We start from the raw sequence: 22388 nt of genomic DNA, 5'->3' as shown, positions 1-22388 counted from the left end.
GTCACTAGGTCAACACATTTTATACCCGAACGAAGACTCGGGATTGTTTTAACTAGTCACGCCCTAAAAACCGTTTTTAAGTAGGTCAGTTCAGGGGGAGGTCAAGTGTTACGTACAGCCGGGTTGTTGAGACGTGATAATGTTGAAAATTGGAAATAAACTTACTTTGTTGTCCGTGGCCATCACGACCATGACCTTGAAATGTCGTTGTGAAAAAAAAACGTACTCGCTAACGTATGCCAAGTATTGTGTTAAATTTGACGTTCTCGTGTCGAAACTGTACAAAAAAAATTAATTGTATACAAAATGTTGAGAGTTGAAGAGTTTCTTCGTCTGGAGCGTATACAGGATACAGAGTATAGAATAAGTTAATGAAACTATAAAAAAATATATTATGTATACGAGTAAGAATTACTCAACTAAAAAACAACAACAAACACTATAATTCGTAGGGCTTTGTGGCAAGCCCTTCTGGGTAGGTTCCGGCCACTCATCAAAATCAAAATATACTTTATTCAAGTAGGCTTTTACAAGCACTTTTGAATCGTCATGTAACAAACTATTTAAAGTAAAGCTACTACCGCGACCGGTTCGGAATGTAGATTCTACCGTGAAGAACAGACAAGATAGGCTTATCTTACGATAACATATTCCATACATGTAATTCAGTTTAGGCGTTTATAAGTTATCCTCATTCTCAACCGTATTAGTTAACTTACAGATGTAGGCTTGTTCGTAAATATTATTTTCGTAATTCGTTGATTAAAACCGTAATTTCGTAGGAATAGCATTTGTTACAAAAAAAAAAATGTTTATAAGAAATTTTCGTAGACGAATGCGTCTTACAATAAAGTTCATCTAAAATGTCAAAACAGTCATCGTTTACGAGAGAAATACAAAAAAAAAATGAATGCTTCATGTTATAATAAAGCTTGTCTGAACTATTGTGAAAACAAAAGGAAAAAAATGCAAAAGGACTTTGACCTTGAAGACTTTTGATTATTTTTCTTTAATAATCGGGATTATACATGGGCATTTTTTTAATAATTCATTTGTAATAATATCCCGGAGATATACATTTTCAAGTCTACAATTTTTTTTTGTCTATCTTGACCGAACTTAATGTGCGCGCAAAGAAATTTTCGTTACACTGTGACGTCATAACGACCAGCCGTTGTAAATTCGAATCTATGTCCAAGTGATAAAGTCGATAATGACGTTTTATTAAAATATAGTAACGTCTAAATTTATGCTGTAAAATCAACTCTATATCGATGGTATTAAGGCGATTATAATGTACGAAAATAGTTCACGAGATGCCCACGTGCTTCTATCTGTATATGATAATGAAGAACGATTTGGACGTTAAAAAAAAAAATACTCAAATTGTTGTTGACATTTTGCGATGTTATTTTTTATATATAAAACGTATTTGTCTCGGTTCTATATAATATAGTCGTCTCTTTCTAGACGCATGTATAAGACAGAGATGGAGATAGGTGGTATTAGTTTAAATTATTTGAAAGTGTTATGTAATGTTATGTCAAGTTTTTATTATATATTGTAAAACTTCAATTGTTGAAATTGTAATTGTTGAACTTCATAAGGGTTTTTGTGTAAATTGTCTGAAATATTTCGATTGATAATCAATTTTTATATATATTTAATTATACACGTTTTATATAGCTGTCTCCTTCTTTCGAATATAAAGCTCGTTAACCGTCTCACTCGGGTACAATAAGGGTCTACATTCAACTTTTTAGATTAAAAAACAAACATAAAGAGACATACTTACCTTTTAATGTTGAAATTGGCTTATCTTAGATATAATATGCATGTATTGTACATATGATCCTTGAATCGATTGATTTACATTGTTTATTGATTTACATCAGTGATTCCCAAAGTGGTCCAGGTGGACTCCCAGGTGTCCAGGAGACTTGCTGGGGGTCTACGTAGGCGTGAATAAGAAATGGGGGTCCATAAGATGTTAATGGGGGTCCACGAAAATTTATCTGCTTTTGATAGTAAAGAGCAAAAATGTAAGCATAGTTTTTATAAGGGCCTACCTACATTGTTTTAAGTACCTAACCCTACCTACCTAATTTTAATTGCTGAAATACTCGTAGGGTAACTAAGGATAGAATTAAAAGCACCAATATTAAACAAATTTAAATTTAGTTCATATTTTAGTGTTTCTCTCAAACTGTGGTTACGGCCACATGCCATTAGGTGGTTTGGCATGTGTCCGTAAGTTTGGGAACTACTGATTTACATTAACAGCTTGTAGATTTCCCACTGTTGGGCTAAGGCCTCCTCTCCCTTTGAGGAGAAGGTTTATTGATTTAATCCGCATTAAAATCCGTTGCGTAGTTTGAAAGGTCAAAGCGTACAGATGGCGGGAAGCGACTTTGTTTTATACAATGTTAACTTGTATAAAATAATCCAAATACATTACTTGAACAACGCCGGAAGTAAATGATAAAAACAAACAAATGAAAATGTTGTAGTTACTCAACTGCGCAAATGTCTGGCAGATGCTTAAAACGCTATAAAATTAGGGCGACCACAATTTTTGTGAACCGAATTTACTTTACAAATAAATTTACTTTTATGAAGCAATGCTAAGTATTTACGTGTTCCGGTTTGAAGGGTGAGTGAGACAGTGTAACTACAGGTGGCCACGGTTGCCTAACGCCTAAAGACCCCCCCCACTTATATTCGGCCGGAAGGCAGAAACCAGAACACTATTTAAATAAAGTGTATTTTAATATCAAACGCCTCCAGTTGAAAGATCTTTGTCCGATGTGTTATGTACAGCGAGAAGATCATTATATATTTTGAATCATTTTAACTATTCTGTGATTAATTAATCACGTGACTATATTTATTAAGATTGAGTGTCTGTTATGACTGTCTGACCTATAAGGTCGTAGTGTGGTTTTATGTATCCTGACCTACTTTAATGTACATATATTATCTAAGTATATAATTATAATATGAAATAGGATTGTAATGATCAAACATATATAACAATAGAAACTTTAACTGTTGTTACACTGGCTGACTCACCTTTCAAACTTAGTTTTTACTCGATTTCTTAGCAGTAGAATGTGTGATGAGTCAGTGTACTCATGTAATGTAATTTAAGAAGGAATTAATTTTATATAGCGAAACAAAAGTTACTGCGAAGAATAATTCAACTTGGATTAGTTTCAGTTGTCACTTCTGTCGCGCGTACCTACGCACGCGTATTTTATAACTCCCATTACGTAATAACCAATTTTCGTCTCATAAACTTTAGTGAACCTTAGAATTTTTTAGACTATCGTTACATAGATTAAAACAAATTCGCTTACCGCTGTCTGTCCCTGTGTATGCTTAGATCTTTAAAATTACGCAAAGGATTTTGATGCGGTTTTCTTTAATAGATAGATCGATTCAAGAGGAAGGATTATATTTATAAAACATGCTCAATATAGTAGAGAAACACTGATAATTTTAGAGGTTTCTGAATTTATGTCGTAAATGAACACATTTTTTGCACGTACGTTGCAAACGTTGGCTGAACCCTACGAGATAGATCAAAATAATGTACTACAGTATTGTAAACCATAAAAAGTTCTTCAAAAAAGTCCGCGATGGTATATGTCTATCTCTTAGGGATAGCCCACAATAACCATTTTTTATCCTTTACTTTTTACGAGAAATAATGTCTTATTTTCGAAGCGATTATAAACAATACAGCATTAATCCTTATTTTCGGTTCGTATCGTATCGGTTTGTATTGTCTGAAAAATTGTGATCGTTGTAAGACATTCTGTAGTATATTTAGTATCAGCATTGCACGCGTGCGAAGCCGGGGCGGGTCGCTCGTACATTATAAATTGACTACTAAGCTATCAAAACGGACATTGAAGATAAAACATTCGCCCTTTTACGGGTCGCAACTAAAATGTACGTAATGAAATTTCGTCTACACGATTTTCGAGTGTCGTTTTCAAGGGCATTAAGTTACTCACCTTGAAGATTTTGCGCGTGCAAGAGGCCGCGTTTTATTAAACGTAAAAACAGAACAGTGTCTATGGATAAAATCGAGCGTCGTAGTATGTTTATCGCTGCTACGTTATTTAAGTTTGAAGTTTAAAAAAAAAATGTATGTTTTTTGGGATTTGTGCAAGCTCGTCTGGGTAGGTAACCTTACCATCCAGGTCTATGGGCAGTGCTTACTATGAGGTGGCCCATTTGCCCGTATTCCAACATGTATATAATATTTAAAAAAAAAATAACGTGACCATGAATTAATGAGAGGAATTAAACGGCCTCTACTTGTGCTTATCAGATTATAATATGTATAATTACTCGTTCTAAGTCGAAACCTACTGTGTGTTTTAATATGGCGCCCTCTAGAAGAAATGAAGTCAATAATTTATAAATAGAAACTGCGTGTACTTAAGTACGCGCGTGAGAAGTTCTAATTATTCGCCATAATGAAATAAACTATATAGTTTTTATTGCATGCGAGTAATAATTAATTACAATGAAACATTAACAATTATTGTTTCTTTTTTTATGATGTCGGTAGGCGGACGAGCAAATGGGCTACCTGATGGTAAGTGGTCACCACCGCCCATAGACAATGGCGTTGTATTAATATTAACCATTCCTTACGTCACCAATGCGCCACCAACCTTGGGAACTAAAATGTTACGTCCCTTGTGCCTGTGGTTACACTGGCTCACTCGCCCTTCAAACCGGTACACAACAATACTGAGTACTGCTGTTTGGCGGTAGAATATCTGATGTGTGGGTGGTACCTACCCAGACGGGCTTGCACAAAGCCCCTTCCACTAACTAAAATGTAATGTATTTTCTTCTACATTCAACACAATATCCACTCACAAACAAAGGTGAAAAACACAGTTTAAATTTGTAATAAAATTGTAAAATAGGATAAGTACTGAAGTCGTCTATTTAAAACTCCCATCATATAGAATGCATGAGATCCTAATATAATAAGTTATATGTTTCCATCACCGACATAATATATGTTATTCATGAATCAATTACGTTTGCATCGTAACAGTGATAATTGTGAATCATTTGTAAACGACGCAGAAACGAGTTTAGCGTCAAAAAGATGTCGTCGCTTATGTGACGTGCGACGATGGACGTACACCGAGCGAAAGTTACAGACCCCACGAAATGTAAATATATTGAAGCATGTGTACGGTCTCTGTGCGAAACGACGCAGAATAATGGTCAGGAGATACGGTTTTGAACAGGAAAGTGCCACTGAATTTTCAACGCCGTCTGTGTGTGCTTCTAAAATCTTTTGTCTTGAGTGACTATCAACGAAGAGGTGAAATTATTGAGTTGAGAAAAATTACATTTTTAAAATGGGTTTGTTTTGTAACAGAAGTCCATTGAGGGAGGATTTTTTGGGAATTGCAACTTTTTCGAGGTATTGGTAGTCGGGATTGGGGAGGTGATCCTATTTGCGTTTTCACGGCTGTTTTCACGAAGTTTTGCTCACACGTCAGAGGGTATACAATAGGATACCAACCAAAACCCCCCCCCAAGCACCCTCGTGGAAAATAAGACTGATAAAAGCCATAGCCTTCGAAGCCGTGCTCTCATTTAACTGTATAGTTAATTCGAATTCTAATGTCTCCAATGAATCTTAATTGGAGGTCATATAACCGACCTCGCGATGGCATTGTATTATTTATATTGAGTACATTCGGCCTCCTATAAGGATAATTTGTAGTTAAATCAACGACTTCAAATGAAGGCTCTCCGTTGCTCTCGAATCGGAAGGATAAATAAAAATATATAAATTACTCGTCGGATGGGATTCGTTTATGCGTAATGTTCATTTTTGAATTTAAATGAACGTCCAGAATAGCAAGATATTTGCCAAGTTAGGCAACTCGATAAAAACAAACTACGAGTTAGGAAGTCATTGTCGTAGAGTTTAATGCAAACTTTGCTATCGATTTGAAATACAAAAATGCATTACAAAAAAAATATGCAGTTACATTAAAATATATATTATAATTACGAAAGTAACTGTCTGTCTGTTACGCTTTCGCGGCCAAACCACTGAATAGAATTTGATGGTATTTATTATGAAGCAAGATTGAACCGTAAGGAAGGACATATGCTCCTTTTTTAAGTCTAACTTGGTGAGCAATCTCTAAAATACGAAATGAAATGAAAATTTTCATGAAATAAGTTACAGTAAGTGTGAAGGCCAAAAAAAAAAATTAATAGTTTTAATTCTGGCATTTAGAAGTAATGTGTGTCTTCGTTCGGGTAGTCATGTGATATAGACGTTTAAACTTTTATGGTGATCTGTATGTAAGTTGTGGGATGACTTGATTTCATGAATTCGAGTTTTTGCGAAAACCCTGATAGTTTGACGTGTAAATATTTCTCAGTTTGACACAAAAACTATACGGTCTTGTCAGTGTTACCGTAGTGTTTTCGAGTGAGATTGAACTGCTGGACATCTCGTAGCGTCATGGCAACTTGAACCATTTTATCAAACAATAAAAAATCATATGATTTAATTTCAATGGGAATTTAGTATCCATATTTATGTTTTAAAATTTTGACAACTGTCCAAATTATTTAAGAAATTTCAAAGTCAAGTTTGTCGTTAAAGCAGTTACAAGGTGACGATTGTGGAGTAATATTATTTCGATGTCATGGTCGCCGCGTCTCGTTTGTGAAACCTTACGGGAAGAAGATATAGCTTATTCGTTTTAATTCTAATGTAGTCGCTGTGTTGCTGAATGGCGGCTAATTTTAGCGTATTCCAAGCGAAGGAGTTTAGATTTGCGGCTGTATTATGCACTAATAACAGTTACCGATTATTAGCTTTTTTCGTTCGAGTTTAAGGGGGTTGGTTGTCATGTGTTAGGTAAAAAAAATTGCCTATGTCCTTTCTTGGTGTTCAAGTTTGCTTCATGCCAAGTTTCATCGAATTCGATTCATTGGTTTGGCAGTGAAAGAGCGACAGACAGACGGACAGAGTTACTTTCAAGCCTCGCTCGAGTTTTAGGAGTTGGTCGTCAAGTGTTACGTTAGGTTAGGTTTATGTCCTTGGAGTTCAAGCAAGGCACACGAATCAAATTAAATTAAATCAAATCAAAATATACATTATTCAAGTTGTTTTTTGAATCGTAACAGGTACGTTTGAATCGTCATTTTACAAATTATATTAAGTGAAGCTAACAGGTTCGGAATGTAGATTCTACCGAGAAGAACCGGCCAGAAGCTCAGTTATTTTAGAATCTAGAATCAGGTCTTATTTAATTTATAATTTAATTGTTATTAGAACTTGGACAATATGTAAAATTTCAACTCAAGCAAGATTTGCAACAACTAAGAGACGTTACAAGTTAAATAAAAACTTTTGAAGAGAAACATTTGCCCGCACAGATGTAAATTTTAAAGGATACACGACCCGCTCGGACCTTGTGCCACCACTACCATCGGTTGAATGAGCAAGTGAGATAGCACGTCGTATCGTCTCTTTCGGGAACGATCGAGAAATTCACAATACGACCGCCATATTTGGCGTACTATATACTTATCGTATATTATATATATATTTATGTCTCACTGTAACGGAACTCTCTACATATGTATGATTATGTTATGGAAAGATTTATTTCTTGGTATAGATAATTCTTTTGTATGTCTGTATGTTACCGAATTCGGGAACGGCTGGTCAAATTTTGATGACGTTTTTTGTATGTTTAAGCGCGTCCCAATATTGATTAGTTTGACCCTGTAGGTGGCGTGACTCGCTGGTGTCCCGGACTCCGAGTGCGCTCAGATACACAGGAATACTTACTAAAAAACCAACGGTCTCTTCGGTGGGCGCCACTGGATCGCTTTCGCGTGCTACCGTGAAAATTGATATTCTAACCACAAGATGAGTCATATATATTTAATGGAAATAATCTTTGACATTACATTGACCTGATATCATTGATCGATATGTTGTTTAACGATTTGTTCCTCATTGATTCGTAAAAGAATATCGTTTGGTATTAATATGCAACCAGATTAGTATATCACGTGGATTACCTAACTAGATTTGCACAAGTCCTACCACAGAGTAAGTTTGCTTGGTATTAGAACTTTGTACAAGTCCGTCTGGATAGGCACCCACTTATCAGATATTCTACCGTCAAATAACAGTACGCAGTATTGTTGTGTTCCGGTTTGAAGTGTAAGTGAGCCTGGGTAACAGGCACAAGAGACATCTTAGTTCCAAGGTTGGTGGCACATTGGCGATGTAAGGAATGGTTGCCATTGTCTATGGGCTGTAACTACTTACCATCACGTGGTCAATTCGTCTGGCTAGCGATATCATAAAAAAATATTTAACGGTAAATGTTCTAGATGGTTCTAAAGTTTTAACAGTGAAATCATCTTCTCAACTGGGCCAAGGTTCGGTTTGGTATTATTTACGAAACAAGTCACACAGTGGTCTTGAATCATTCGAGGTAAATCAAACGCGGAGAGCAAGCTTACGTCATGATGGTCGTGTTGAATGAAAAAAAAACTAAAGTTTAAAGTTGTATTAAATTAACTTCATTGTCTGATTTAGTATCTCGGTTATTTAATTATAATTATTTTGTACTGAGGGTTGAACCTCTTCGAATCGAAGTAGGAACAAAGATAAACAAGTCTTAGATTTACGTATTTCATGCGATTTGCTAATAACTCAGCTATATTGTGCACTAGGGGATGATGTTGATTTTACTTTAAATGGCTTACGAACGGAACTGTCTACCAGTACAAATATACAAAATATATTTTACAAAACATAAAAAAGCTAATAACCTGTTAGGCAATATGTAACTACGTAATACTTTTTTTTTTTCATAACTTTTTTTTTTATAACTGCGAACAAAAATTTGGCTGAATGCCATACATATTAAAAAAAAAAAACGACGTAATCGATTTTTAAAATCTAAACGTAGCAACCTTGTTTAGTAGACAATAGGTGGGTGTATCGTAAAGAGTTACTATAAAAGGAGCTCGTAATACTCGTAAGGCTTTCCTGGCTGCATAGAAACCAGTCGTTCTACTTTCGCGCGAAAAACGCCAGAAATAACGACTCGTTTGAAATTGGAGCAGCGACGCGACGCATCGCTGGCGTTTGAAACGGAATTCCATTTTTTAAATTAATTCTCGGTTCACCGTTTGCCACAACGGGCACAGAGATTCAAAAACAGCCTACGGCGTATAAACTAAGCATTTGCATACGAAGATACATCCTAGCCAATATAATGAATACGAAAGTGAGTTTGTTTGTTTGTTACGTATTCACGGCTTAACTACTCGCCGTGAAATTTTGCACTCACGTTGTTAGGTGTATAGGGTACCTAATGCGTGACCCCCCAACACGAGTGAAAGCGCGCTCGGAAACTAGTATTGTATAAGTTTTTTTTTTTCTACCATTATTTTTTTTTTAAATATGATAATCAATTAGGCCTTTAATAGAAAGGATAACTTGTACCTTATATTTAAAATCGCAAACATAACCCCCTCCATTTAATCGTTCAAAAGCGATTCGAATCCAGTGAGTTCAATACACTACAGCTGTTGGCGACAGATGGCAACTGTTTACACATACATAAGTATGTCGTATAAATAATTTTGTTTATCACTTGAAATACGGTCTTATACAAGTTCTGGGTAGATACCCACGCATCACATTCTACCGTCTAACAGCAATTGGTATTGCTGTGTCAAAGGTTGTCAGGTCGCCAAACCTTATAGCCGGACCTTATAGACCAGCTAGTTTGGCCGGACATTTGGGTAAATAGTCCGGACAATCTACATTTTTAATGATTTTGTGCATCAGTATTAAAAGATACGGTATTTTTTTTTTATGTAGAATCAAGCTTTGCTGATTATTACCATGAATCTTGTTAATTTCTAATGAAATATAAATACAATGGAATTTATCTCCTTTGCGTAATAAAAAAAAAATGTAAAAGACCGGACACTGTTTATGTTGGCCGGACACGCGATCAAAAAGCCTATGTCCGGCTTTATCCGGACGCCTGGCAACTCCAGCTGAGTCCCATAACATAATTGCAGAAAATTAAAGGGGACTGAGAAAGTTAAAAGTAAAGTAATGATCTGTTGGAGTTCTACTGCTGGGCTGGTCTTTTTGACGGGTGACTGTGGATACCCATGTTTGCGGGGTGTGACCCCGTGTATCTACAGGCACATGATGGACTATCAGAGATCTCAAGATAGCGCCTATTGTTAATGGCGGCGCCTTGTCTCCATCAGGCTCATATCTCCGTTCGTATACCTAAATGTTTTTTTTTTTGTTTTTTTAGTTGCAACGAAAAAGTGTAACGTACAGACGAACACACATTCCCATTAATATTAGTTATTTTGCATAACAGGTCAGATTTTCTTTTTTAATAGTATGCGATATTCAGTCTCGTAATAGTTAGGCTTCGTTGAAGTTTTAAACATCAACTCGATGGAAGCCATACGGGTTCAGCGGCAGCTGTTCGTTGAATACATCTGCCGGTGTTACGCGTTCGAGTGTATTTTGGTAGGGGGATACGTTATGACTATAAAGTCATAACCTGATTGCGTTTATCAAATATTTATAAGGTTTTCAAAATATCGTGAAGTTGGCGTGCTTGGAATTATTTTTAATTCTGTATTAATAACAATAACTTGTATTTTCGATGATTTTTGATGTTTTGATTAGTTTGGTCACCAATGCGTCACCAAGCTTTGGAGCTGAGATGTCCCATGTCTGCCTGTAGTAATTGCTCACTCAGCCTTCAAACCGCAAAAACAGTTCTAAGTATTGCTGCTTGACGTTAGAATCGTTGAGTTAGTAGTATCAACCCAGATAGGTTTGCACACCCTACCACCAAGTGATTTTGATTTGAATATGTTTCTCTTTCAGTGTAAAAGTCTTTGTAGCCTATTCAATCCTTGTGTAACAGGGACGGAGACGCTATATGTAATATGTCTGTCTCACTCGCTCATCTCGTTTTTTCGTCAATCCATTGACATTTTACGATCTTACGTATTTTCCGAATCGCTCTAATATCTTCGAATCACCTACGAATATATTTTATATGACATATGATTAATTATATCTTTGTGATACGACCCCATGTCAAATCCTCTTTTCTGTTTTATTGTCTAAAACATTGTTTCCATCACATAGAACAGAGAGTATTAAAATATTAAATAACTAGTTGTCGCCTTCGGCTTGGTTCGCCTTTTGGGGGAAGATCTTTAGGTATTTGGCATGAAAAAGTATCCTATGTCCTTCCTTGGAGTTCAAATTTCCTTCATACCGAATTTCGTCAAATTTCGTTCACTGGTTTCGTCGTTAAAAAGCAACAGACAGACAGAGTTACTATAATTTATAATATTAGTATATACACCAGCTTGTTAGTACGGGACTAGACATAAAACAATTTCTATTACGGATCGTTTGAGTGAAAGTCGTTAAACAGCCGAAACAAAGGCGTTTGTCTTCGAACTCACGCTTTCGAGTTTTGAATTTTTCTTCTAGAACAATCGTTTGACGTTTTAAATCTTTGCAATGGATACGTTTATTGGTTATAATTTAATACTACAGTACAGAAATAGATCGGTTGAAATGGTATTTTGATTTGTTTTATTATTCGCCGCGATGGCCTACTTAGTGATTCACGACGAAGAATGCGGTTTCGGACTCGACAAGGAATTTGATTGATTCGGGACTTTCGATAGTCGGACCCCGTAGGTAGTGCTGTTTTAAACGTTTGTTTTTTTTAATGATTCGTTTAGTCTCGAGGAACTCTCTTGGTGAAATTTCTTTGGGATGTTAATATGTTTTTTTTTTCGAATGAAGTCGGAACGCAATTCGTGCCATAAATAAAATAGATTAGAGTTGAATTTCTAAATAAACTGCACACGTGGTAAATTCGCTACCCACTCGAAGTTTTTACGGCTTTTCTATGTTATAGTTAAAATTAGACTCATTTGATATATATATGTATGTATTTAATATTTGTATACACTAGTTTCGCATGTGGTTGAATTTTGTCAAAATTGGACGACATTTATTTTGATTTTTCTACCCATAAGTGAAGTACCAGATCTCCGAAACAAAAGGTCCGATTAAATTTAAGTTTAGTATAGTTTTATATTAAACGACGTAGATCTGTACTAATATTGTTAATGCGAAAGTTCTAAATTCTGTCTGTCTGTTTCTCTCTCACGGCGAATTTACTGAATCGATTTTAATGAAATTTGTTATGAAACTCCGTGAAAGGACATAGGCAATTTTTTTTTGTCTAAAACCGACGATAACCCGTGAATCGCGAGCGAAGACGTGGGCGACGACTTGTTTTTTTTAAATATATTTTGGCGGATTGGCAAATGTTCCGCCTGGTGAGTTGCCAGAACACAAAGGTTTCTTTTTTCAAATGTTTAAGTTTATTTTTTTTTAATCATTTCGTCAAACTTTATTTTTAATTTGGGCGCAATAAAGTCCACCGATATCGTTAAGTGCAGAGCGATATCAATCGTGGCGTGATGCGTCCGTGCCGTTATCGCTTGACCGATAAGAGAATGTGTATGACGTCAGCGCTTGTTATTGTATAGAGGCGTTGGACAAAAGGAAAATCGCGCCTACGTTTCCTTATGGGTAGTTCTAAGTTTTACGACGTCTCCTGGGTGTTCGTGGTTGCTCAGAACACAGAGATATTTCTATACTTATAACGTATTAACTATCGGTCCCGGCTTGACACGAATTGACGCAGGGTAAATCTTCATAGATACCCGACTCCTGGGGGGGGGGGCGATGTCGGGTTATGTGAGATTGTACTCACTAAAAACTCCTGCGATGGCCGCCATTAGCACGGAAACGGAGAGGCTGCGGGATCGCTTTCGCAGCACGTCCGCTGCCCCTCCCGAAGGGTCCATATACCTACAACTCTTAGATTGTAGAACAAGGCTAGGAAAGTTGAAATTATAGGATTTTCTCTACTATACTGCATGTATAGTGTATAATATATATAAATAACCCTCCTTGGATAGCTCTGTTTATTGATGAAGACCGAATTAAAATCCGTTGCGTAGTCTTAAAGATCCGAGCGTACAGCCGGCAGCGATTTTGTTTTATGCTACGACTATCAATCGAAGTGTCGAAGATATACTGTGCACTGAAAACAGTTCTCTATTAATATATCTTTATTTATAATACAATACTATTCCAATTAAACACATATATCAACTTCTCGTCTGTTTTTTGTTGTTGTTATAAATGAAGGAATTTCACGTCAATAATAACCCAATATAATATTATCAATTAGATTAATGTACTTGTAATGTTTTTAATATACTATCTATGAGATAATATGTTTACGTAAAAGGATTAAAGACGAAATCAATATGTAGTTGTTTTTAAGTACATCCTTTTCCCAATCGAATTGGGAATAAAGTTAAACAAACCCTGGAAACCCGCTGTCGACAAATATAAGTTGACATTTGCAACGAAGTTCTTCTACGCGGCTTTTACGGTAGAGTGAACTGGAAGAAATTGTTGCGTAAGGAACGAGCGTCATGGCCTTTTTGCTCTCTCTCTCCCTCTGTCTCTCTGTCTCTATCTATTGTATACGGTTTTATTTAAACGTTTTTTTTTTTTTTTTTCACTCGATATTTTAATAAGTCTTTGTTTTTTGTTGTAATTTATTATTAGTTATTTATTACTTAATATATAGCGAAAGGTACTTCGTTCCAACTGGGTCTTCTAATATATCACTATATTTCCATATGGAGTTTCTCGATATCTCCAAACGAAAATTAATTATCTCTCAAACAAAGGAGAAAATGGTACTGAACTTTTTTATCTTGGCCTGTTTACGTATAAAAATATACAAATGATATCACGGAGTTGTTTATTGTTTTTGCCGTATGTTCGAAGTCAAGGGACCCAGATGATATCTAGTGCTGTGGTCAGACCCAAATGAACAACATTTGACGGCAAATTGACACGATATCATGGGTCGAGGAGATTGATTAATGTATTATACTCACTGTGGACTTGCGAAAAATGGCGTTTCGAACGTTTGTCGACGAAACTGTTACCGGAATTTTGGAAGTGAAATTAAAGTGGATATAAGTTTGATGACCTCCGTAGTTGAGTAGTGTGTACACCGGTTTTCATGGGTACGCCACTCCGAGGTCCCGGGTTCGACTCCCGGCCGAGTCGATGTAGAAAAAGTTCATTAATTTCCTATATTGTCTTGGGTCTGGGTGTATGTGGTACCGTCGTTACTTCTGATTTTCCATAACACAAGTGCTTTAGCTACTTACATTGGGATCAGAGTAATGTATGTGATGTTGTCTAATATTTATTTATATTTATAAGTGGTTAGGTGTAATAGCTGTAAGGTTAATTAGCCAAGATATTATATTATGATGTATTTATTTAATTCTATGTAATATATACACTAATAAGTTTCAAATTCATAAGTTATAACTGGCCATAGTCACATAATTACTTTAATTATGTAACTATGGCAACGGGGGGAATGAACTAAAAGGCACTTGACATTATTGTTGAATATAATTGTTAACAATAAAATATTTAAATAAGAAAATAATCGACTTTAATTGGAGAAATAAACTTAGATCCTTTTATAGTGTTGTATTATAAATAAAGATATGTTAATCATAAACTCTCAGTAGTGCACAATATAGCTGAGTTGTTAGCAATTCGCACGAAATACGTAAATCTAAGGTTAATCTTTTTTCCTACTTCCATTGGAATAAGCTATAGAATTATCGCCCAGGCTCCTTTTGCCACACAACGTTATAACGATAAATTATAGTCATTTATTTTGATCTTTAGTGTGCGGATATAAAGGGATCATTCAAAATATTTTTATCTTTTTAATTTTATTTTATTACAGTTTAAAACTAACAATTAAAGATAATGATTTTAAAAATATATAAGAGATGGTAAACAAAACGATAAATCTATCGAATTCAACTAGAAAGAACGTTCTCGAATGTTCTAATATTGTTGTTTTGAACGCGAAAACAAAGTAGAGGTGAACTATTTTTAATGTGTCCAAGGTCGTACGAAGATACGTCTTGATAAGAACGAAAATACGATAGATTTTTTACGTTTTGAGACTTATTTTTGAATATATTTATATTTCGGCGTAGAAATTTCTAGATTCATTTTTGGAAGAAGTTTAAAAAGATTTCATTTTTATCAATTGTTTTTAAGAAATTCAGAAGGTTCTATTCATGAAGAAATCTACTTAATAACATTTTAATATATCTTTGTAAAAATATAACGAAACCTCGAATAATAATTTTGGGAGTGCGATTGCGAGTCAGTTGATCACGATTGCACGTCTTAACTACTCAACTGATCGTTATGAAATTTTGCGTATATGTTGTTGGTACAGAAAAGGGTGCCTAACACCTTTCACCTTCCAGGTGGGTGTAGCCGCGAGCGGAAATAAGTATAACTTTAAAACGAATTTAAAAAAACAAATACGAAAGACATTGGTTGAAAACGTTTGAATTGTTTATTATTTATATGTGTATGTATGTCAACAATTTTCGCATGTAACGTGTTTTAAATTTGTTTCTAATAAACTCGTTTTACAGGTAATTTTTTATTATAAACGCCTTATTGAAACAACTCCCTGTCAAGAGACCCAAGCGCTTGCTGCGCTGAGCCATCAGAGGTTCATATAAAAATAGTACTAAGGGTTCGATACCCGGTGTGTGCTAATCGGGTCAAGGGATCTGACCGTGGCGTATATTGTAATATTATATTGAGTGTCGTTCTGTCTCGTTATCGAGTGGAACGTACCGGGCCTACAATAGTGTTCAACCACTGTTGTAAGTTATCTGACGTTAGCGAGAGCGCAAGGTGGCTAGGCAATTGTCTTTCAACAAGACATTGTACCTGGTAACCTTAGTTGATCCATATTCCTATCCAAATCAACCCCAATACTGATTTAAATCCATCACAAAGTCTTCGAATTAGTCAAAAACCTCATTTTTTCTATCGCGAAAGTATAATTAAACATTTCCATATTACAAATATCATCAGAAATCCTCTAAAGAATATTCTCCATCGTTTAAAATCATACAATTCCAACTCATATATAAATACCACAACGTTCCGTCCAACGGAAACGTCATCAGTGAATCCTCTGACGTCATAATCCATTTCACCCTCACCCACGTCGTCGTACTCCACTTAAAGGTGTCAGTATTCAGCGGCCGAAGACGCTGGTACTTGACCGTAGCTCTCTTGTCAGGTATTAGGCCTCCGCGCCCGGTCGCACAAATCGACGGGACGACGAGCCTTGGGGGGATCGGCGCTGGCAATACGCTTGCTGCTTGCTCTGATATCTGCTTAGGTAAGTTTAAATTTACTTTACTTTACTTGCGATACATTAGTGTGTTTCTGTATCTATGTACGTGTGTCACCTTTGCGCGTGTCGTACGTGCGTGTTTGTATGTGTCTATATTGATTTTATAATTAGTTCGTTCCAACTGAGTAATCAAGCAATTTAATGTACTCACTCACCCGCATTGGAACGTCATGGTGGAATATGTTCCAAACCTTGTCGTCAAAGGTAGATCGGCCTTAGCCCAACAGTGTGAAATTTACAGACTGTTACTGTATGTCAGCAATGTGTTTGTACGTTTTTTGACAACAATCGACAGTACTGGGGGGGGGGGGGGCACCGTTTCTTATTCGGCACAGTTAGCTATCGCACTAACCACCATTACGACGAAGGATTGCAAGATATGACTAAATTATAGTTTATTTTCGCGTATTTGCCAACCTCAACGTGTTCGATTGCGAAACGTGATTTCAAAAATGACGTGCTTACAATCTTATGTTTAGTGGATATAAGTAGCCAAGTGTAAGTGTTGTATTATAAGTAAAGATATATTAATCTTAAAACTCTTCGTAGTGCACAGTATAGCCGAGTTATTAGCGAATTATGAAATACGTTAATTTAAAGTTTGTTTATCTATATTCCTATTGGAGTTTGGATACGTTAAGAAACATTGATAAATAAACAAAATAGCCTAATTATCAAACCCAATTTGCAATTAAAATATTGTTTCCTTTCGTAGTCGAATGATGTAATACTAATTAAAATTTAAATTAATTAGTTTAATCGAGTCGATATGTTTAACGTCAGAAATTATAAATTTTCATAAATAGTAATAATGTCATGTGAACAAAGTCAGGTTAGCTTGGACGGACAGTGTTGGGTAAAGGCCTCGTCCATGTCTTTCAATTTTTGTCTGTCGCTCGCCATCCGCTGCCCTGTTATCCCTGCATATTTAATTATATCGCCCTCCCAACGTGCTACCTACCATTCAGAAAAATTAGTGAAAGTTTTATGAAGTGCATTGAAACAATAAAGAGTTAATTAGAAAATAAATTAATTAGCATTTTGGGTTTGCTTTCGCTTGGTCGCGCAGGTGTGACTTACGCCTTAGATTACTTAATCTCACCATCGTCGTTATTACGTATACAGTAATATTATATTGTATATGTCGAGCCGAGATGGCCCAGTGGTTAGAACGCGTGCATCTTAACCGATGATTTCGGGTTCAAACCCAGGCAGGCACCACTGAGTTTTCATGTGCTTAATTTGTGTTTATAATTCATCTCGTGCTCGGCGGTGAAGGAAAACATCGTGAGGAAACCTACATGTGTCTAATTTCAACGAAATTCTGCCACATGTGTATTCCACCAACCCGCATTGGAGCAGCGTGGTGGAATATGCTCCATACCTTCTCCTCAAACGGGAGAGGAGGCCTTAGCCCAGCAGTGGGAAATTTACAGGCTGATTATGTATACGGAAGTCTCGTCACCGATTATGGTAATGTTTTATCTACCGTTGTTGAGAAGTCGTATCGTGATGGCTATGAAAAAAAAATATTATCAGATACGGTATGGAAAAGTTTTGAATTGTTTTTGAATGAATGGTATTCCAGCTTGTCGCGTAAATTGTTTAAATTTTGTCTGGGATCGAGTTGCGTCGTTTGGTATACGTTTTATGTGTAGTGGTCTAGTATCATCATTTCAATCATCATGAACAATTTTTCCAGACTATCAAAGTTTAAATTCGTATTCATTCATCGGAAACTAGTTCTCGTCTGCGACTTCGCTTGCGTTTTAGGTTTTGCTCGTCAGGTATTAGGTATAAAAATTAACCTTTGTCCTTGAGGTTCAAACTTTGCTTCATCTATACGTATAATAAAATTGGAGTGTCTGTTTGTAATATTAAAATGACCGCGTTTTACTAAATCCATATATATGATACACGGTACATATACCAGAATAACATTTTTTACAATTTTTGTCTGTCTGTCTGTCTGTTTGTTCCGGCTAATATCTGGAACGGCTGGACCGATTCTGACGGGACTTTCACCGGCAGATAGCTGATGTAATAAGGAGTAACTTGGCTACTTTTATTTTAGAATTATACGTAAAATAAAAATAAAGTCGCGCTTTTTTATTAAATTCAAACGCGCACGAAGTCGCGGGCACAGCTAGTATTAAATATGATCAAATTGGATTCAGTGGTTTCGCTGTGCAATAGCAACAGACAGACAGAGTTACTTTGATGTTTGTAATACTAGTATAGATGGTTCAATGAACTCAACATGTGTTATAAGAATAATTATTTACTTTCGAAGCGAGCTTTGTTTATCTGTGCCTTTATAAATTGGGATTAGAGAGAGAGAGACGGATAGAGAGAGATAGACATAACTATAGCCATGTTATCCAATAGATTCATGTAACATAAACGCTAGCCCAGATCTTTATAATTATTCCAAAAATAGATGTGTTTTTTTCCTAAAATAATGAAAGATTATTATGATTTTCGACTTGTTCGGGTTATTTATACGTTAAAGTTTGTAACTACCCTGGCTCACTCACGTTTGGTATGAAATATGGTGTATTTTATTATTTATTTAATTGTCGGTTTGTTCGTAGAACTAAGTGATTCAGTGATGTACCCTTCATGCGTTTTTAATTAGTAAATGTGCCCGATGTAATTGCGCCCGTGATGTTTTGCATATTATTTGTTGTTATCGACGTGTTTATATGAAAATTGTTATTTTAAAACAAATATAATTTATCGTTTATTTTATCTGAGCCTTATAACGGTTTTTTTTTAAATTAATATTGACACTTACTTTCCCGACCGGATTCGTACGAACGAAGAGTGTTTATTTAATTTATTTATTTACTAAGAAAAACTCGTAACGACTACTTAAATCCCTCATAAATACAAAAAAAAAAATTACATCTGAATCGGCAGTCAGCTGTTTCGGAGTTCATTGACACACACGTGCACAGAATGATTACATGTTTTTGTATACAATGTAGATGTTCTTTTGTTTTTATTCTTATAATAAACTCGTTTAACTTACTTGTGTATCTTATTAAAGTTTTCAACTATTAAACAGGTGCCGATTCACCCTCTGCTCGCACCAAAGCCCGATAATGTTGAGATCGGGCGCGGGTCACCCGGATGCTGAAGCTGGCGCGTCGACGTCGTCTGGCCGTGCCGACATAAGGCATCTATACACCACGCTCAACGAATACCTACAGTTGGAGACGAAGTTTCAGCCGAGACTCTGTCTGCCGACTGACGGCGAGGTGAGTTTAGATTTTTCGGGCTGTGCTATGTTTGTGTGAAAATTAATCTCTGGTAGAAAGTTTCATTATTTCTTAGTGCTATAGGTGCTATATACATCTAAAAACATACCCCCTAACGCGGAATATTTCTTGGAGGATATCACCGACTCCAAGTAATGTACAAGATTTTTTTTTCGATATATTTGGAAAATAATAGGGCGCCCTTGTTGCCCCAGGACATAAAGATTTCTAAATCAGGCCCTGTGCACATATATGTACTACTATTATCCCCTGCGTAGTCCTTGCGACGAAAATCTGTCTTGAATATCCAATATCTGGGCAAAGACCTTTTTAGGAGAGCACGTGTCGCAAAATTTCATCCTACACGTGCAGAATTCTTCACGATGTTATCTATCTCGGAGCACGAGAATTAAAACACCAATCAATGAAAATCAGTAGTATTAGCATTCATAGTTTTCGGTTGAAATTCACGTCTTCTAGGACACTGGGTCACCTCATTTCGTTTAATTATAAAACTGTACGACGTACGAAATAACAATTGACTCGCCTTTCACGATGTACGTTAAGATTGCGTCTTCAATGCTAAAATGGCGTCCGTACGTACGAAATATTCGTATTGTATTTTACGTAATCCACGAAATATGCAAATTCATTCGTAGTGGTCGCCATTGTAACGGTTTATTGTGAAATTCTAAACGAATGGCGTCTTATGGGCTCTTTTATTGGCAACGGTTTCATCCGTATCTTCTAATATAAATATCTTTAAGTTTTTTACCTTGAATATCGATTAGATACATATTCATGGACGTAATGTCTTGTATGACCCAAACGAAGAGGGAGTTCTCTTCTTCCTGTTACACTAAACAAATTTTAGATGTGCGTATTCCGTGCGTCTTGCTAATGACTCTGCTTTATTGTACTAAACACACTACACTACAAACAGTTCTTGATTAATATATCTCTATTTATAATACAAAATTTTAACTTAACTACTTATATACATTTTAATTTCACTTCCAAAGCTCCAGTAACGAGTTTGACGTCACTCAAAACGTCATTTTTATTTTATAAACTATAGATCCATCGGTGGGCATCGTTCTGCAGCCGAATCATTATATCGTTAATGCTAGGTGATGGGAGGGGGTGAGATCAGATGACTCCTTTGTGGTGGACAATTATGTGGTTCTAATATTAATTATCATCCCCAGAATGGTGAAGTTACGACTGGAGCGCGAGACGGCGCTGCGCACGTGCTCCGCTGTCTGAAAGTGTGGTTCGACCTGCCGGCGGACATTCTCATCAGCGCTATCAATCTCTTTGATCGGTGAGTTCTCGTCAAGTCTATAATTGATGTTAGCTTGTCTGTCTGAGATGAATTGACTTCTGAAAAGGTTTTTATGGTGGTTAGATAGTCAAATTTTATTTATTCAAATCAAATTACAGTATGGAATTAAATGTAAGTTTATCATCGACAATGTTGGTTCTATACATGGAATTTGAGATGCATTCGGTGGTGGGGATGTATGCTAACCGATCTGGGTAGGTGGACACTCGCTCGCACACCGCCAAAGGGTGTGTGGCTTGTGTAACTACAGGCACAAGGGACATAACATCGTCAGACATCTGTTATTTATTTTTTACAGTGATCATGTCTAAGTTAATAAGACCAAATAAAAAAAAAGAACCGTCAAGTAATTCTTGCACGAAGGTTTCTGTTATAGTACAATAACCGTATAAATACAGTAGATGGCGTTTGAGTCGTATTAACCTGATATCAGCTCTGTTTGTTGCGGGGATGTTTTAAAACTAAACTCTGGTATAAAAAACATTGTAACGTAAATTCTTAAGATAAGTCTGAAGGTATGAAGACCAAAATCGACTGTCAATAAATCTGTTTTCTACGTTTAATTTTTCAGTTTTCTAACGAAAATGAAAGTACGTCCGTGCCACGTGCCCTGCATCACCGTGTCCTGCATGAACATCGCAATAGACGAGTACGCTGATACGAAGAAGCAGCCGCGCAACGTGACCGTCGAGGAGTTAGGTATGTTGGTGTCCATATTTATCAGCTATACGATCCTTAATGGAGTAACATTGAGCAAAGTGTTCTTCTTGAAATGTAACATATAAGTAATGTGCGATGTGCGTCCGCAGTGTCGGTGTCGCAGTCGGCGTGCACGGCGGGCGACGTGGCGCGCATGTCGCGCGTGATCGCGGACAAGCTGGCGGTGGCCGAGCGCTGCGCGGTGAGCGCGCTGCACTGGGCGCGCCTGCTGCGGGCGCTCGTCGTCGCCGCCGCCGAGTCGCTGGCGCTCCCGCACTGCTCTCTGCCGGTGGGTGTCGCGCTGTTGCGTTGCGTTGCGTCACGTTAGTCGTGCAAGACCCGAGTGGCATTGGAACGAAAGTTGAGGAGATCTTGGAACCCGGTGGAACGGACCATCACAGCCCATAGACATCAGACGGGGTTCTCACCAATTCCTACCACTAGGTAAACAGGCTTAACATTACTAATGTTTGATATTGTAATTTGTTACAGGAAAGCGAACTGATCAACCTGTTGGAGATAGCAGTGTGCGACGCTGAGTGTGTCAACGCTCGCACCAGCGAACTGGCGCTTGTTCTAGTTTACCATCAACTAGGTACAGTGGTGTTCATA

At 36.6% G+C, this 22388-nt stretch overlaps 1 protein-coding gene across 2 annotated transcripts in view; it reads left to right on the top strand.

Moving 5' to 3' along the window:
• LOC113391386 (cyclin G) overlaps nt 1-22388 on the top strand; it is a 31134-nt gene that overhangs the window by 4898 nt on the left and 3848 nt on the right. For both annotated transcript variants that reach the window (XM_026627338.2, XM_026627337.2), the window contains exons 2-7: nt 16353-16454; nt 19540-19732; nt 20941-21056; nt 21649-21776; nt 21887-22065; nt 22269-22371. In XM_026627338.2, the coding sequence (XP_026483123.1) occupies nt 19577-19732; nt 20941-21056; nt 21649-21776; nt 21887-22065; nt 22269-22371 (682 nt within the window). In that variant the 5' untranslated portion in view covers nt 16353-16454; nt 19540-19576. The remainder of the gene's footprint in view (nt 1-16352; nt 16455-19539; nt 19733-20940; nt 21057-21648; nt 21777-21886; nt 22066-22268; nt 22372-22388) is intronic.

This window comes from Vanessa tameamea, chromosome 31, assembly GCF_037043105.1.
Source record: "Vanessa tameamea isolate UH-Manoa-2023 chromosome 31, ilVanTame1 primary haplotype, whole genome shotgun sequence".
Lineage (NCBI taxonomy): Eukaryota > Metazoa > Arthropoda > Insecta > Lepidoptera > Nymphalidae > Vanessa > Vanessa tameamea.
The sequence above is the reverse complement of the archived record's forward strand: the minus strand, read 5'-3'. Positions and strand labels throughout refer to the sequence as shown.